This window comes from Oncorhynchus masou, chromosome 19, assembly GCF_036934945.1.
Source record: "Oncorhynchus masou masou isolate Uvic2021 chromosome 19, UVic_Omas_1.1, whole genome shotgun sequence".
Lineage (NCBI taxonomy): Eukaryota > Metazoa > Chordata > Actinopteri > Salmoniformes > Salmonidae > Oncorhynchus > Oncorhynchus masou.
In genome coordinates this window covers 2454588-2473638 of record NC_088230.1, presented here as the reverse complement: position 1 = coordinate 2473638, position 19051 = coordinate 2454588, and the positions used below count along the sequence as shown (strand labels likewise).

Genomic DNA, 19051 nt, shown 5'->3' with positions numbered 1-19051 from the left:
GGACAGGGTAAGTTGAGCATGGGGACAGGGTAGGTTGAGCATGGGGACAGGGTAGTGTTGAGCATGGGGACAAGGTAGGTTGAGCATGGGGACAGGGTATGTTGAGCATGGGGACAGTAGGTAGGTTGAGCATGGGGACTATGGTAGCAGGTGTGTGGTAGTAGTTGAGCAGGTAGGTGGTAGCAAGTATGTGTATGGTGGGGATCAGGGTAGTTGAGCATGGGGACAGGGTAGGTTGAGCATGGGGACAAGGGTGGGGTTGAGCATGGGGACATGGTAGTAGATCTATGGTAAGTTGAGCATGGGGACAGGGTAGTAGATCTATGGTAGTGGGTGTTTGAGCATGGGGACAGGGTAGTGTAGGTGGTGAGCATGGGGACATGGTAGTAGGTGTGTGGTGAGCATGGGGACAGGGTAGTAGATCTATGAGCATGGGTAGTAGGTGTGTGGGTAGGTGTAGTGTAGGTGGTGGTATGTGCATGGGGACAGGGTAGTAGGTGTTGAGCATGGGGACAGTATGTGTATGGGTAGGTTGAGCATGGGGACAGGGTAGTGATCATGGGGACAGTGGGTGGTTGAGCATGGGGACAGGGTAGGTTGAGCATGGGGACAGGGGTAGTATGTGTTGAGCATGGGGACAAGTGGTAGCGTGTGTATGGTAGTTGAGCATGGGGACAGGGTAGTAGTTGAGCATAGTGGGTGTGTGTGTAGTGGGGGAGTGTAGGTTGAGCATGGGGATGGTAGTAGAGCATGGGGAGGTGTGGGTATGTGTAGTGTAGGTGGTTGAGCATGGGGACAGGGTAGGTTGAGCATGGGGACAGGGTAGGTTGAGCATGGGGACAGGTGGGTAGTGTTTCTATGGTAGTGTTGAGCATGGGGACAGGGGTAGTATGTGTTGAGCATGGGGACAGGGTAGGTTGAGCATGGGGACAGGGTAGGTTGAGCATGGGGAGATCTATGGTAGCAGGGTGGTAGTAGGTGTGTTGAGCATGGGGACAGGGTAGGTTGAGCAGTGTGTGGGGATCAGTGGGTGTGTGGGTAGGTTGAGCATGGGGACAAGGTAGGTTGAGCATGGGGACAGGGTAGGTTGAGCATAGGGGGGAGTAGGTTTGTAGGTAGGTTGAGCATGGGGACAGGGTGTGGTTGAGCATGGGGACAGGGTAGGTTGAGCATGGGGACCTAGGGTAGGTTGAGCATGGGGAGTAGGTGTGTGGTAGTGTAGTGTAGGTGGTAGTATGTGTATGGTAGTAGGTGTGTGGTAGTAGGTGGTGGTGAGCATGGGGGTAGTATGGTATGGTAGTAGAGCAGTGGGGACAGGGTATGTGTATGTAGCATGGGGATCATGGTAGTAGGTGTGTGTTGAGTAGTGTGGGGAGTATGTGTATGGTAGTAGTATGAGCATGGGGACAGGTGTGTAGTGTAGGTGGTGATGTGTATGGGGATCTATGGGTGGGTGTGTGGTGAGCATGGGGACAGTGTAGGTGGTAGTATGTGTTGAGATCTATGGTAGTGGGGTGTGGTAGTATGTGTATGGGTAGGTGTTGAGCTATGGTAGTAGGTGTGTGGTAGTATGTGTATGGTAGTAGATCTATGGTAGTATGGTATGGTAGTAGATCTATGGTAGTGGGTGTGGGTAGGTGTGTGGTAGTTGGTGTGTAGTGTAGGTGGAGTATGTGTATGGGTAGATCTATGGTAGTGGGTGTTTGGTAGTGGTAGTATGTGTGTGGTGGTAGATCTAGTAGTGGGTGTGTGGGTAGGTGTGTGGTAGTGGGGGTAGTGTAGGTGGTAGTATGTGTATGGGTAGATCTATGGTAGTGGGTGTTTGGTAGTGGGTGTGAGCATGGTGGACAGGTGGTAGCGTGTGTATGGTAGTAGATCTATGGTAGTGGGTGTGTGGGTATGTGTGTAGTGTAGGTGGTAGTATGTGTATGGTAGTAGATCTATGGACAGTTTGGTAGTAGGTGTGTGGTAGTGGGTGGGGAGTGGGTGTGTAGGTAGGTGGTGTAGTATGGGGACTATGGTAGTAGGTGTGTGGTAGTATGTGTGTAGTGTAGGTGGTAGTATGTGTATGGTAGTAGATCAGTGTGTAGTAGTAGGTGTGTGGTAGTAGGTGCATGGGGTGGTATGTGTATGGTAGTAGTATGAGCAGGTGTGTGGTAGTAGGTGGGGACAGGGGTGGTGTAGGTGAGCATGGGGACAGGGTAGGTGTGTAGTGTAGGTTGAGTATGGGGACAGGGTGGGTGTGTTGAGGTGTGTGGCATGGGGATGTGTGTGGTAGTAGGTTGAGCATGGGGACAGGTGGTATGTGTATGTAGCTATGGTAGTGGGTGTTTGGTAGTGGTGGGGACAGGGGTAGTGTGAGCATGGGGACAGGGTGGGTGTTGAGCATGGGGAGGTGGTAGTATGTGGTATGGTAGTAGATCTATGGTAGTGGGTGTTTGGTAGTAGGTGTGTGGTAGTGGGTGTGTGAGCATGGGGACAGGGTATGGTAGATTGAGCATGGGGATGTGTGTAGTGTAGGTGGTGAGCATGGGGACAGGTGTGGTAGTAGGTGTGTTGAGCATGGGGAGTATGTGTATGGTAGTAGTTGAGCATGGGGAGGTGTGTGGGTAGGTGGTAGGTGTGTGAGCATGGGGACATGGGTGGGTGTTGAGCATGGGGACAGGTGTATGGTAGTAGTGTGAGCATGGGGACAGTGGGTGGTAGTGTAGGTGGTAGAGCATGGTAGGATCAGGGTAGTGGGTGTGTGGTAGTAGGTGTGTAGTGTAGGTGAGCATGGGGATGGGTAGAGTTGAGCATGGGGACAGGGTATGGTTGAGCATGGGGACAGGGTAGGTTGAGCATGGGGACTATGGTAGTGAGTGTGTGGTAAGGTAGTGGGTGTGAGGTGGCATGGGTATGGTACAGGTAGTAGGTTGAGCATGGGGACAGGTAGTAGATCTATGGTTGTAGGTGTGGTAGGTTTGTAGTGTAGGTGGTAGCATGGGTAGACAGGGTGTTGAGCATGGGGTGTAGGTGGTAGTGTGTATGGCATGGGGACAGGGGTAGGTAGGTGGTAGTATGTGTATGGTAGTAGACCATGGGTGAGTGGTTGAGCATGGGGTACAGTGTAGGTGGTAGTATGTGTTGAGCATGGGGACAGGTGTGTGGTAGTAGGTGTGTAGTGCATGGTAGTATGTGTATGGTAGTAGATCTATGTAGCATGGGGTAGTAGGTGTGTAGTGTAGGTGGGTATGGTATGTAGCATGGTAGTATGTGGGGACAGGTGTGTGGTAGTAGGGGTAGTGTAGGTTAGTAGCATGGGTAGATCTATGGTAGTGGGTGTGTGGTAGTAGGTGGGTGAGGTGGTAGTTGTGTATGGGGATCTATGGTAGTGGGTGTGTGGTAGTGGGTGTGTGGTAGTGGGTGTGAGTGTAGGTGGTAGTATGTGTATGGTAGTAGATCTATGGTAGTGGGTGACAGGGTATGTGTATGGTAGTAGGTGTGGGGATCTATGGTAGTAGGTGGTGGTGAGCATGGGGATCTATGGTAGTATGTGTATGGTAGTAGATCATGGGGACAGGTGTGGGTAGTAGGTGTGTAGCAGGTGGTAGTATGTGTATGGTAGTAGATCTATGGTAGTAGGTGTGTGGTAGTAGGTGTGTGGTAGTAGGTGTGTAGTGTAGGTTGTAGTATGTGTATAGTAGTAGATCATGTGTGGAGTAGGGTAGGTAGGTGGAGCATGGGGATCATGGTAGTAGGTGTGTGGTAGGGGGGGTTGGAGCAGAATGGGGACATAGCTTGTGGGGAAAAAGTGGTTGAGCATGGGGTAAGTTGAGCATGGGGACAGGGTAGGTTGAGCATGGGGACAGGGTAGGTTGAGCATGGGGACAGGGTAAGTTGAGCATGGGGACAAGGTAGTTTGAGCATGGGGACAGGGTAAGTTGAGCGTGGGGACAGGGTAGGTTGAGCGTGAGGACAGGGTAGGTTGAGCATGGGGACAGGGTAGGTTGAGCATGGGGACAGGGTAGGTTGAGCATGGGGACAGGGTAGGTTGAGCATGGGGACAAGGTAGGTTGAGCATGGGGGGGTAAGTTGAGCATGGGGACAGGGTAGGTTGAGCATGGGGACAGGGTAGGTTGAGCATGGGGACAAGGTAGGTTGAGCATGGGGACAGGGTAGGTTGAGCATGGGGACAGGGTAGGTTGAGCATGGGGACTGGGTAGGTTGAGCATGGGGACAGGGTAGGTTGAGCATGGGGACAGGGTAGGTTGAGCATGGGGACAGGGTAGGTTGAGCATGGGGCCAGGGTAGGTTGAGCATGGGGACAGGGTAGGTTGAGCATGGGGACAGGGTAAGTTGAGCATGGGGACTGGGTAGGTTGAGCATGGGGACAGGGGTTGAGCATGGGGACAGGGTAGGTTGAGCATGGGGACAGGGTAGGTTGAGCATGGGGACAGGGTAGGTTGAGCATGGGGACAGGGTAGGTTGAGCATGGGGACAGGGTAGGTTGAGCATGGGGACAGGGTAGGTTGAGCATGGGGAGTTGAGCATGGGGCCAGGGTAGGTTGAGCATGGGGACAGGGTAGGTTGAGCATGGGGACAGGGTAGGTTGAGCATGGGGACAGGGTAGGTTGAGCATGGGGACAAGGTAAGTTGAGCATGGGGACAAGGTAGGTTGAGCATGGGGACAAGGTAGGTTGAGCATGGTGACAGGGTAGGTTGAGCATGGGGACAGGGTAAGTTGAGCATGGGGACAAGGTAGGTTGAGCATGGGGACAAGGTAGGTTGAGCATGGGGACAAGGTAGGTTGAGCATGGTGACAGGGTAGGTTGAGCATGGGGACAAGGTAAGTTGAGCATTGGGACAGGGTAGGTTGAGCATGGGGACAGGGTTACTCCACCACTCAGGAACATCCAATGTCATATTGGTAAGCAACTCAAGTGTTGATTTGGACCTGTTTTAGGTTATTGTCCTGCTGAAAGGTGAATTAATCTTGTAGTGTCTTGTAGAAAACAAGACTGTGCTCAGCTCCATTCTTTTTATTATTTTTTTATCCTGAAAAACTCCCCAGTCCTTACTATTACAAGCATACCCATAACATGATGCAGCCACCACTATACTTGAACAAATTGAGAGTGGTACTCCGTAATGTGTTGTTTCAAATTTACCTCAAACTTAACACTTTGTATTCTGGACGACAAAAAGTGAATTGCTTTGCCAGTATTACTTTAGTGACTTGACACAAACAGGATGCATGTTTTGGAATATTTGTATTCTGTACAGGCTTCCTTCTTTTCACTCTGTCAATTAGGTTAGTACTGTGGAGTAACTACAATGTTGTTGATCCATCCTCAGTTTCCTCCTATCACAGCCATTAAACTCTCTAACTGTTTTAAAGTCACCATTGGCCTCTTGGTGAAATCCCTGAGCAGTTTTCTTCCTCTCTGGCAACTGAGTTATGAAGGACGCCTGTATCTTTGAAGTGACTGGGTGTATTGATGCACCATCTAAAGTGTAATTAATAACTTCACCATTCTCAAAGAGATATTCAGTGTCATATTTTTTTTACCCATCTATCAATAGGTGCCCTTCTTTGCAAGGCATTTGAAAACCTCCCTGGTCTTTGTGGTTGAATCTGTGTTAGAAACTCACTGCTCGACTGAGGGACCTTACAGATTGCTGTATGTGTGGGCTACAGAGATGGGGTAGTCACTCTGAAGGCCTTTGAAAACCTCCCTGGTCTTTGTGGTTGAATCTGTGTTAGAAATCCCCTGCTCGACTGAGGGACCTTACAGATAGCTGTATGTGTGGGCTACAGAGATGGGGCAGTCACTCTGAAGGCCTTGGAAAACCTCCCTGGTCTTTGTGGTTGAATCTGTGTTAGAAATCCCCTGCTCGACTGAGGGACCTTACAGATAGCTGTATGTGTGGGCTACAGAGATGGGGTAGTCACTCACAACTAATGTTAAACATTATTGTTACACACAGAGTGAGTCCATGCAACTTATGTGACTATTTTTTACAATTTCTTTCTCCTGGAGTTATTTAAGCTTGCCATAACAACGGGGTTGAGTATATATTGGCTCAAGATATTTCAGCTTTTCAATTTTAATTCATTTGTAAAATAAAAATATAAATAAATATCCACTTTGACATTCTGGGGTATTGTGTGGAGGCCGTTAACAAAAGGGCTCAATTGTATGCATTTTAAAATCAGGCTGTAACACAAGAACACGTGGGACAAGTCAATACTTTCTCTAGGTACTGTATCCTGCGTACCTCAGCCCTTCTGAAAAGACATGTTTGGAGGAGTCTGCTGTCTGATCTGAATATGGCCATCATTACTGATGCAGTGACCGACGTTACAAAGTGTTCATTCATAGATGGGAAGACTTCTGGGAAGAGATCAATGTGTTAGGGGGCAACACACACACACACATTCTCAGGCTCTCACACACACAGACTCACATACGCAGGCCAACGTTCTCAGGCTCTCACACACACAGACTCACATACGCAGGCCAACGTTCTCAGGCTCTCACACACACAGACTCACATACGCAGGCCAACGTTCTCAGGCTCTCACACACACAGACTCACATACGCAGGCCAACGTTCTCAGGCTCTCACACACACAGACTCACATACGCAGGCCAACGTTCTCAGGTTGGATGCCATCGTTGACTATTTCTGTGAGCCGGTATCGATAATGATACAACATGAAGCGCCGTCTTGAGACGGTTGGCGTCGTCCTCTCTGAGGCAAAACGACACGTGTGTAGACTCAGGGGTAGTGTATGTCTGTGTGACGGATTGATTTTAGTCATCGTTATGACTGAGTCAGGTTTTTCCCAGTACTACATAGAAAGTGCGTAAATCATACTTATTTTAACAGCCTAGGAGACATGTGGCCCACCTGTCTTAACACAATGTCTCTCTCTCTCTCTCTCTCTCTCGCTCTATCCCTCTCTACCCCCCTGTCCTCCTCCCCCTCTCTCGCTCTATCCCTCTCTACCCCCCCGTCCTCCTCCCCCTCTCTCGCTCCCTCCAGGTGTGAGCAGCCATGACTAAGTCCTATGAGTTTAATTGGCAGAAGCACCTGCCTGGCTTCATGCAGGAAGGAGCTTCCTTCGACAGGTTTGACGAGGTGAGAAGCAAACTCAAACGTACCATACCTATAAAAACAACAACATTGCCAACTGCCAACTTGTCCTCCAACCAATCCTCCATGTTGACAACATGACATGAATCATCCTATTAAAATGAAAACTAACTAGAATGTAGTTGTCGCTGTACTTTGGGTGCTATCAGAATAACTGCATCTCAAACAAGGTTAGCCTGAAACTCTTATATCTATGGCTTGTAGCTCTGTGCGTAGGGGATCAGTGGCCCACCCTACCCTAATGACAGTCCTCTCGTGGGACATTAAGACACAAACACACACGAGTAAGGCCATCTTCTTTATGGCATTTATAAATCATTGTGTTAGGCCACATGCACACACACACACACACACATAAGTAGGGCTATCCCCATTATGTCATAATAACTCATTGTGTTAGTCATCAGAGCTACAGACAGTCACCACATTGATCCACCACATTAACCAACTTTGTCATGGCGACCAAAAGTCTGACAGTCTGCTGTGTGTGTGTCCTCCCTCCCATATTTCCCCTCTCTAACTCAATCAGGCCAGTTAGCTGGGGGGTGGCATATCTAGGACTGGGCGTTACACACATCTAGGACTGGGCGTTACACACACACACACACACACGTTGAGATAGCGATCAGGAATCCCTTTAATGCAGTCTGCTGTGAGGAGGATCCCTCCATGGATAAACACAGAGGGAAAACAACGTCATCACTAACATCAAAGGGCATCTTTAACTGAGCCTTGGAACTAGGACAGCCTGGTTACTTTGGAATGCATTCCCCTGTGTATTAACTTAGTGTGTATTTCTGTGCTTCTACTAGCGATGGGCCCTCTACCCTGCTAGGACTTTTGGGAGACTGGGTGGCTGGGTGGATATAGTGAATCTCTGCCAAGCTACTGGTGAATCTAGTTCATAGCCGACAAGCTGTTCGTTCACCCATTTTTAACATCTCGATTAAAGTTTGTTAGGAGAGGTTAGAAAGGCAAAAACACCGTTGTTTGATCTTGATATGTGACCTCCGTTACATTTAATGAATACCCACTGGGAGAACGCGTGTTGTTTGATCTTGATATGTGACCTCCGTTACATTTAATGAATACCCACTGGGAGAACGCGTGTTGTTTGATCTTGATATGTGACCTCTGTTACATTTAATGAATACCCACTGGGAGAACGCGTGTTGTTTGATCTTGATATGTGACCTCCGTTACATTTAATGAATACCCACTGGGAGAACGCGTGTTGTTTGATCTTGATATGTGACCTCCGTTACATTTAATGAATACCCACTGGGAGAACGCGTGAGATCAACATTACATTTTTGGTTGATATTTGAGTTGAGTTGTCAACCAACTTATATCCAACTTGAAATAGACCACAGAGCTAGCTTAGCATGGCTAACTATGGGTATTTGCCGATAGGCTACAAGTGTAGAATAGAAATATAATGAATTACATTAGCTGGCAAGCAACGCTAATGATCTATGTGTTTGTGGGCAGTGTTATGAGATGTAGGTAATTTAGGAGTGGGTTTCTTTACATCTCACATATTAAATAGTGTCAAGCAACTGACCACGGTGGCACTGTTTGACTTGCTTATCTCTAACTTTAATCTAATCACAGTTAACAGAAGCGATCATTAGCCAGCCTTTGAAAAGGCCAAACCTCGACTCGGTGCTCAGAAAACAGTGATGAACCTTATTATGATTTAAGAATAACATAATTATAGACAGCTGGTAGTAGTCTACATTGGGGTTAGCATATTAAATAGTGTCAAGCAACTGTGTGGCACTGTTTGTGCTTATCTCTGTTTAATGTAATGTTGTGTGTCATTAGCCAGTTTGTGTGTGTGCTGAAAACAGTGATGTGTGTATGATTTAAGTGTAATTATAGACAGCTGGTAGTGTACATTGTGTGTGTGTGTGTGTGTGTGTGTGTGTTATAATAGCTGATGCTCAGGCTGTCTAATAGAAGGCCTGCGGGGGGACGTCTGTGTTGATTAACATGGCAGACGCGCCTCGCCCACACACACACACAGACACAGACACACGCGCGCTTAAATATGCTAATCAGGGAAGGATTCTTCCAGAGTCCGCTCTCAACTCACTTAAACCCCACAGCGCAGCAGACGGCAAAGTCGAGGCAGTGCATACTAATTCCAACGTGAGAGGAATAGCTATTAACAGTTTGACACTCAGCATGGTCTGTCTGTATTGAAGTGACGTCCGTCTTTGTTGTATCCAACACAACCATATGACGCACAGACAGACACTGAGTGGGAGAGATGGTCATTGATGTTGGACCATATTGTTGCCTCGCTTCTCTGCTTCTCCTCTCTGCCTCGTTTGCCTGGCAGTGATACTAAGTCATTTCGAAAAACAATGTTGAAGTCATGTGATTTCTTTAATTAGCCCTTTCAGACCATTGATTGATTGTATCACCTGAATAGATGTCGATCTCGGTAATCATTCAAAAAGTGTTCCATGGGGCCCAAGTATCTCACCATTTTCCTTTCCCGTCTGTTTGTCCAGAGCCTCTGGAAAGTATTCAGACCTCTTGACTTTTTCCACATTTTTGTATGTTACAGCCTTATTCTAAAATGTAGTAAATATGAGTTTTATTTTCATCAATCTACACACAATAACCCATAAAGACAAATTATAACCCATAATAACAATAACCCATAATGACAGGTTTTTAGAAGGGCCTTGGTCAAGGAGGTGACCAAGAACCCCATAGTCACTCTGACAGAGCTCCAGAGTTCCTCTGTGGAGATGGGAGAATGAAGGACAAGCATCTCTGCAGCACTCCACCAATCAGGCCTCTATGGTAGAGTGGCCAGACGGAAGCCACTCCTCAGTTAAGAACACATGACAGCCCACTTGGAGTTTGCCAAAAGCCACCTAAAGGACTCTGACTATGATGAAACCAAGATTGAACTCTTTGGCCTGAATGCCGAGCATCACGTCTGGAGGGAACCTGGCACTATCCCTATGGTGAAGCATGGTGGTGGCAGCATCATGCTGTGGGGATGTTTTTCAGCAGCAGGGACTGGGACACTAGTCAGGATCGAGGGAAAGATGAATGGAGCAAAGTACAGACAGATCCTTGATGAAAACTTTCTCCAAAGCACTCAGGTTCTCAGACTGAGGCGAAGGTTCACCTTCCAACAGGACAACAACCCTAAGCACACAGCCAAGACAACACAGGAGTGGCTTTGGGACAAGTCTCTGAATGTCCTTGAGCCGCCCAGTCAGAGCCAGGACTTGAACCCGATCGAACATCTCTGGAGAGACCTGAAAATAGCTGTGCAGCGATGCTCCCCATCCAACCTGGCAGAGCTTGAGAGGATCTACAGAGAAGAATGTGAGAAACTCTCCAAATATAGGTGTATTTCAAAAAAATAAAGGGAACACTAAAATAACACATCCTATATCTGAATGAATGAAATATTCTTAAATACTTTTTTCTTTACATAGTTGAATGTGCTGACAACAAAATCACACAAAAATTATAAATGGAAATCAAATTTATCAACCCATGGAGGTCTGGATTTGGAGTAACACTCAAAATTAAACTGGAAAACCACACTACAGGCTGATCCAACTTTGATGTAATGTCCTTAAAACAAGTCAAAATGAGGCTCAGTAGTGTGTGTGGCCTCCACGTGCCTGTATGACCTCCCTACAACGCCTGGGCATGCTCCTGATGAGGTTGCGGATGGTCTCCTGAGGGATCTCCTCCAAGACCTGGACTAAAGCATCCGCCAACTCCTGGACAGTCAGTGGTGCAATGTGGCATTGGTGGATGGAGCGAGACATGATGTCCCAGATGTGCTCAATTGGATTCAGGTCTGGGGAACGGGCGGGCCAGTCCATAGCATCAATGCCTTCCTCTTGCAGGAACTGCTGACACACTCCAGCCACATGAGGTCTAGCATTGTCTTGCATTAGGAGGAACCCAGGGTCAACCGCACCAGCATATGGTCTCACAAGGGGTCTGAGGGTCTCATCTCGGTACCTAATGGCAGTCAGGCTACCTCTGGCGAGCACATGGAGGGCTGTGTAGCCCCCCCCAAAGAAATGCCACCCCACACCATGACTGACCCACCGCCAAACCGGTCATGCTGGAGGATGTTGCAGGCAGCAGAATGTTCTCCACGGCGTCTCCAGACTGTCACGTCTGTCACATGTGCTCAGTGTGAACCTGCTTTCATCTGTGAAGAGCACAGGGCGCCAGTGGCAAATTTGCCAATCTTGGTGTTCTCTGGCAAATGCCAAACGTCCTGCACGGTGTTGGGCTGTAAGCACAACCCCCACCTGTGGACGTCGGGCCCTCATACCACCCTCATGGAGTCTGTTTCTGACCGTTTGATCAGACACATGAACATTTGTAGCCTGCTGGAGGTCATTTTGCAAGGCTCTGGCAGTGCTCCTCTTTGCACAAAGGCAGGGGTAGCGGTCCTGCTGCTGGGTTGTTGCCCACCTACGGCCTCCTCCACGTCTGCTGATGTACTGGCCTGTCTCCTGGTAGCTCCTCCATGCTCTGGACACTACGCTGACAGACTGCCAGCATTCAAAAGTGACCAAAACATCAGCCAGGAAGCATAGGAACTGAGAAGTGGTCTGTGGTCACCACCTGCAGAACCACTCCTTTATTGGGGGTGTCTTGCTAATTGCCTATAATTTCCACCTGTTGTCTATTTCATTTGCACAACAGCATGTGAACTTTATTGTCAATCAGTGTTGCTTCCTAAGTGGACAGTTTGATTTCACAGAAGTGTGATTGACTTGGAGTTACATTGTGTTGTTTAAGTGTTCCCTTTATTATTTTGAGCAGTGTATATATTTATTTTAATCCCAGCCCCCGTCCCCACAGGAGGCCTTTTGCCGTTTTGTAGGCCAACATTGTAAATAAGAATTTGTTCTTAACTGACTTGCCTAGTTAAATCAAGGTTAAATAAAATAAGTACAATTTAAAATGTGATTATTTCAGTTTTTTTTTATACATTTGCCCAAAAATCTAAAAACAAATTTTTGCTATGTCATTTAGGGGTATTGTGTGTATATTGATGACGGAAATGTTATCAATTTTAGAATAAGTCTGTAACCTAACAAAATGTGGAAAAAGACAAGTAGTCTGAATATTTTGCAAATGCACAGTTTGGTGATTCGATACTGTGATTTTATTGACCTTCGATGTTCCAAACATCACTGTATGTTTGCTGCGGAGGGACAAGAGAGAGACATGAGAAAACTAGTTTTGATCAGTCATGGAAATAAAAGTGCTGAAAACAAGCTGGCTCCTTGTTTAAGAAGATGATGGGGAACCAGCTATGAAGGAAAAATACTAGAGAATTGGGGCAGGGACAGTCCTGATATGCAACCGTAGTGATTTTTTTACTACATTACTAATGACTTCATATATATATAGAGAGAGAGAGAGGGAGAGATCAACAATGATCTATCTGCACTGACTGCTCTGACAATCAGTGCCAAGACAGAAGCAAACAGATGATAGTAAAGTGTTAGAATGGAAATGAGACTGACATAGGTTGATGGTCAATGTTCGTTCATTAATACTAATGATAGAGTGAGATGGAATAATGTGCAGGGGAGTATTTCCTAGACTCATTGCCGGTCTGTTCCCCGATGATGCTCTGATTAGCTTAGGGACATCGGTGTGTGCGTGTACGTACGTGCGTGCGTGCACATTGTGGTTTCAAAGACCAGTCATTTCCCTCACTCCATTTCCCATTATCCCGCTTCCCGTATCGGAGGAAGGATGACAGTATTCCCCTTCCTCCTCACTGCTGTGTCTCATCATCTTCCTCTGCCTCCCTCATTACCGCGTCCACACACATACAGACAGCTGCCAGTGACTCAGACAGCTAATGGGGAATAAAACTCAGAGCCACACTGACAATCAAAATGGCCGCAGCAGTAGTATGTCTGATGTGGACTTAGTCACCCATAGAGAGGAGAGTGTTCTAGCTCCTCAAAGGCCGTGTGTATCAGGCCTTAGTCTTGGTGAGGCGCTAAGGCACATCTAGGATTGGATTTGTTCTGTGTGTTTAATGGTGGCTACTTACTCAGTCAATCATGTCGGAGTCTAGCTGATAGTTGAGTCATTCCATATTAAGCCATTAGCATTAGTCTGTTTGGTTTGACAGGCATTTTATAGTTGCTTTTATTTATAGGGGCTAATAATATAGGCTAGCTACGGGCCATGACAGGTTTGATAGAAACCCTGCTTGTTTCTCACGTTTAAAGATTCTGGATGTCTCTGTCCCCTGTAGAGAACACGAACACTGTGGATCCCCAGGCCTGCTGTTATAACGGTCGTGCCTGTGTGTGTGTGTGCGTCGGCATGTGTGTCGGTGTGTGTGTTTAAAGAGCAGGGTGATGGATTGGGAACTCTTAGAGGAGGGAGCCATGCTGCAGTTAAAACACTTGCACACTCACTTCAGGGCTCGACAGTAACACTTGTCCTCTTGTCTGGGACAAGTAAAAAATCAAATAAAAATGCAAGACGAGAAGAATATAGATTTGAGTTGTCCAAATTAAAAAGTAAAATAAATCACATAGGAATCACAATATCAAACAATTACTCTGATCAGCATTAGATTAGAGAAGCCAAAATTGTATTACTATTCAAAAAATGTTTAATGTTTTTTTAATTTTTTTATTTCACCTTTATTTAACCAGGTAGGCTAGTTGAGAACAAGTTCTCATTTGCAACTGCGAACAGGCCAATATAAAACATAGCAGTGTGAACAGACAACACAGAGTTACACATGGAGTAAACCATTAACAAGTCAATAACACAGTAGAAAAAAAGAGAGTCTATATACATTGTGTGCAAAAGGCATTAGGAGGTAGGCGAATAATTACAATTTTGCAGATTAACACTGGAGTGATAAATGATCAGATGGTCATGTACAGGTAGAGATATTGGTGTGCAGAAAAGTAAATAAAAAAAAACTGTATGGGGATGAGGTAGGTAAAATTGGGTGGGCTATTTACCGATAGACTATGTACAGCTGCAGCGATCGGTTAGCTGCTCAGATAGCAGATGTTTGAAGTTGGTGAGGGAGATAAAAGTCTCCAACATCAGCGATTTTTGCAATTCTTTCCAGGCACAGGCAGCAGAGAACTGGAACGAAAGGCGGCCAAATGAGGTGTTGGCTTTAGGGATGATCAGTGAGATACACCTGATGGAGCGCGTGCTACGGGTGGGTGTTGCCATCGTGACCAGTGAACTGAGATAAGGCGGAGCTTTACCTAGCATGGACTTGTAGATGACCTGGAGCCAGTGGGTCTGGCGACGAACATGTAGCGAGGGCCAGCCGACTAGAGCATACAGGTTGCAGTGGTGGGTGGTATAAGGTGCTTTAGTAACAAAACTGATGGCACTGTGACAAACTGCATCCAGTTTGCTGAGTAGAGTGTTGGAAGCTATTTTGTAGATGACATCGCCGAAGTCGAGGATCGGTAGGATAGTCAGTTTTACTAGGGTAAGTTTGAGGCGTGAGTGAAGGAGGCTTTGTTGCGGAATAGAAAGCCGACTCTAGATTTGATTTTAGATTGGAGATGTTTGATATGAGTCTGGAAGGAGAGTTTACAGTCTAGCCAGACACCTAGGTACTTATAGATGTCCACATATTCTAGGTCGGAACCATCCAGGGTGGTGATGCTAGTCGGGTGTGCGGGTGCAGGCAGCGAACGGTTGAAAAGCATGCATTTGGTTTTGTTGTATGGCATTGAAGCTCGTTTGAGGGTTAGATAGCACAGTGTCCAAGGACGGGCCGGAAGTATACAGAATGGTGTCGTCTGCGTAGAGGTGGATCAGGGAATTGCCCGCAGCAAGAGCGACATCATTGATATATACAGAGAAAAGAGTCGGCCCAAGAATTGAACCCTGTGGCACCCCCATAGGGACTGCCAGAGGACCAGACAGCATGCCCTCCGATTTGACACACTGAACTCTGTCTGCAAAGTAGCTGGTGAACCAGGCAAGGCAGTCATCAGAAAAACCGAGGCTACTGAGTCTTCCGATAAGAATATGGTGATTGACAGAGTCGAAAACCTTGGCAAGGTTGATGAAGACAGCTGCACAGTACTGTCTTTTATCGATGGAGGTTATGATATTGTTTAGTACCTTGACCGTGGCTGAGGTGCACCCGTGATCGGCTCAGAAACCAGATTGCACAGCGGAGAAGGTACGGTGGGATTCAAACAGGTCAGTGACCTGTTTGTTGACTTGGCTTTCAAAGACCTTAGATAGGCAGGGCAGGATGGATATAGGTCTGTAACAGTTTGGGTCCAGGGTGTCTCCCCCTTTGAAGATGGGGATGACTGCGGCAGCTTTCCAATCCTTGGGGATCTCAGACGATATGAAAGAGATGTTGAACAGGCTGGTAATAGGTGTTGCGACAATGGCGGCGGATAGTTTCAGAAATAGAGGGTCCAAATTGTCAAGCCCAGCTGATTTGTACGGGTCCAGGTTTTGCAGCTCTTTCAGAACATCTGCTATCTTGATTTGGGTAAAGGAGAACCTGGAGAGGCTTGGGCGAGGAGCTGCGGGGGGGGCGGAGCTGTTGGCCAAGGTTGGAGTAGCCAGGAGGAAGGCATGGCCAGCCGTTGAGAAATGCTTGTTGAAGTTTTTGATAATCATGGATTTATCGGCGGTGACCGTGTTACCTAGCTTCAGTGCAGTGGGCAGCTGGGAGGAGGTGCTCTTGTTCTCCATGGACTTCACAGTGTCCCAGAACTTTTTGGAGTTAGAGCTACAGGATGCAAATTTCTGCCTGAAGAAGCTGGCCTTAGCTTTCCTGACTGACTGCGTGTATTGGTTCCTGAATTCCCTGAACAGTTGCATATCGTGGGGACTATTCGATGCAATTGCAGTCTGCCACAGGATGTTTTTGTGCTGGTCGAGGGCAGTCAGGTCTGGAGTGAACCAAGGGTTATATCTGTTCTTAGTTCTGCATTTTTTGAACGGAGCATGCTTATCTAAAATGGTGAGGAATTTACTTTTAAAGAATGACCAGGCATCCTCAACTGACGAGATGAGGTCAATGTCCTTCCAGGAATCCCGGGCCAGGTCGATTAGAAAGGCCTGCTCACAGAAGTGTTAGGAAACGTTTGACAGTGATGAGGGGTGGTCGTTTGACTGCAGATCCGTAGCGGATACAGGCAAGGAGGCAGTGATCGCTGAGATCCTGGTTGAAGACAGCGGAGGTGTATTTGGAGGGCCAGTTGGTCAGGATGACGTCTATGAGGGTGCCCTTGTTTACAGATTTAGGGTTGTCCCTGGTGGGTTCCTTGATGATTTGTGTGAGATTGAGGGCATCTAGCTTAGATTGTAGGACTGCCGGGGTGTTAAGCATATCCCAGTTTAGGTCACCTAACAGAACAAACTCTGAAGCTAGATGGGGGGTGATCAATTCACAAATGGTGTCCGGGGCACAGCCGGGAGCTGAGGGGGGTCGGTAGCAGGCGGCAACAGTGAGAGACTTATTTCTGGAGAGAGTAATTTTTTTAATTAGTAGTTCGAACTGTTTGGGTATGGACCTGGAAAGTATGACATTACTTTGCAGGCTATCTCTGCAGTAGACTGCAACTCCTCCCCCTTTGGCAGCTCTATCTTTACGGAAAATGTTATAGTTGGGTATGGAAATCTCAGAATTTTTGGTGGCTTTCGTGATCCAGGATTCAGACACGGCAAGGACATCAGGGTTAGCAGAGTGTGCTAAAGCAGTGAGGAAAACAAACTTAGGGAGGAGGCTTATGATGTTGACATGCATGAAACTAAGGCTTTTTCGATCACAGAAGTCAACAAATGAGGGTGCCTGGGGACATGCAGGGTCTGGATTTACCTCCACATCACCCACGGAACAGAGGAGGAGTAGTATGAGGGTGCGGCTAAAGGCTATCAAAACTGGCCGCCTAGAGCGTTGGGGACAAAGAATAAAAGGAGCAGATTTCTGGGCATGGTAGAATATATTCAGGGGATAATGCGCAGACAGGGGTAGGGTGGGGTGCGGGTACAGCGGAGGTAAGCCCAGGCACTGGGTGATGATAAGAGAGGTTGTATCTCTGGACATGCTGGTTATAATGGGTGAGGTCAACGCATGTGTGGGAGGTGGGACAAAGGAGGTATCAGGGGTATGAAGAGTGGAACTAGGGGCTCCATTGTAAACTAAAACAATGATAACTAACGTGAACAACAGTATATATACAAGGCATATTGACATTTGAGAGAGACATACAGCGAGGCATACAGTGATCACAGGTGTTGATTGGGAGAGCTAGCTAAACCAGTGAGGTGAGACAACAACAGCTAATCAGCTAGCACAACAACAGCAGGTAAAATGGCGTTGACTAGGCAGGGAGGGTCGGATTAACTACACACAGAGCCTGAGTGCGGCTGGGGTCGACAGATAAAACATAAACAAGCAGAGTGGAGTACCGTGATTAATGGACAGTCCAGCAGGCATCAGCTATGTGGCCAAGTGATCACAGTGTCCAGCAGGCATCAGCTGTGTAGCCAAGTGATCACAATGTACATAAATATAGGCTAAAGGCCAGTCATGTTTGACAAATATAATGAAAGATCATTTACATTCACGTCTTTAGATTTTATGTCGCCATACTCGAGACGCGGTTCTTTCAGATCGAATGGTCAAAAACGATCAGAGAGTGAAGGACCGTGTCTGTTATGCAACCACATCATCACCCACCTTGAACCTGAGCTGAGACGGTCAGCATTTGAAACGGTTTAACCAGAAATGGATTGTTTAAAACCTGGATGTTTTATGTCATTTTCTTGCTAATTGCATGTGGGAACATTCCCACAGCCTATACAGCCATATGCGCATTGCTGAGTTTATAATATGAAGAAATAAAACGTTTTTATGCTTTTGGATCTGTAGTCCCAGAACTGTCCCAGAGTTTTGAACCGTATATGTCTTCTTTCATCGCCCTTCATTTCCAGTCCTGGGGGTATTTATTTGGTTAAGTATTTGGTTCTAATTGTAATTCTTTGATATTTTGTAGGCTACCAAGCGTGACCAACCATCCTCCAGGAGAGCCTTAAAAGGGGCAGTGTTGTATTTTGAGACAGGAAGTCAACAGGCAGAGTGTAGCCTACATTTTTTGTCTGATTCTCTACGGTCAAAAAAGATAGTAATGCATTTTATTTTGTAAAGTTGTTCCTTGCGTCATACAATGAGGTTAACATGGTGTTATAGACTTTCTTTTTCTTTTTGGACAAGTGACTTTAGCTTTTGGACAAGTAAAACATCAGTCCTACTTGTCCAAAGGATAAATGGCTAAAAAAGTTAATGTCAAGCCCTGTACTTAAGACACACACACTCACACACACACACACACACATCTAGCAGAGCTCCACTGCACGCTGAGAGCGGAATGTACTTGAGAGTAGTGAGTCAGACAAGCAGGGGTCACCCTCTCTTATCAATGCAGCCAAATATATGACTCCCACATGCACTCCCTGCCCCACACCATCCAAGGAGTGTGTGTTGGGGGGGGGGGTTGGCCATTCCAGCCAGGTTACCTCTTAGAATGAAGAAGTACCCAGCCTAATATTGTAGATACTATCTATTAAATATGTCTTTACAAGGCGAATACAACTGAAGCTCAGTTTACACCAAGCTGGATTTTTGTTGATTTCCAATGTCACTGAATGTCAGGACTGTTAGTTATAAGGCTGGGATCTGATTTATTTAACCTTTTATTTAACTAGGCTAGTCAGTTAAGAACAAATTCTTATTTAAAATGACGGCCTACCCAGGCCAAACCCTCCCCTAACCCGGACAACGCTGGCACAGTATATGCATGAACTAACAGCCATATTTCTGGTGTCGAGCAGCACATGTGCCTCTCTAGGTTTC

The 19051-nt window shown here is 46.8% G+C and overlaps 1 protein-coding gene across 1 annotated transcript in view; it reads left to right on the top strand.

Annotated features, from left to right (window-relative positions):
* LOC135505713 (1-phosphatidylinositol 4,5-bisphosphate phosphodiesterase beta-4-like) overlaps positions 1 to 19051 on the top strand; it is a 115926-nt gene that overhangs the window by 4072 nt on the left and 92803 nt on the right. Inside the window, exon 2 of the mRNA XM_064924775.1 lies at positions 7033 to 7128. Within this exon, the coding sequence (XP_064780847.1) occupies positions 7045 to 7128 (84 nt within the window). The 5' untranslated portion in view covers positions 7033 to 7044. The remainder of the gene's footprint in view (positions 1 to 7032; positions 7129 to 19051) is intronic.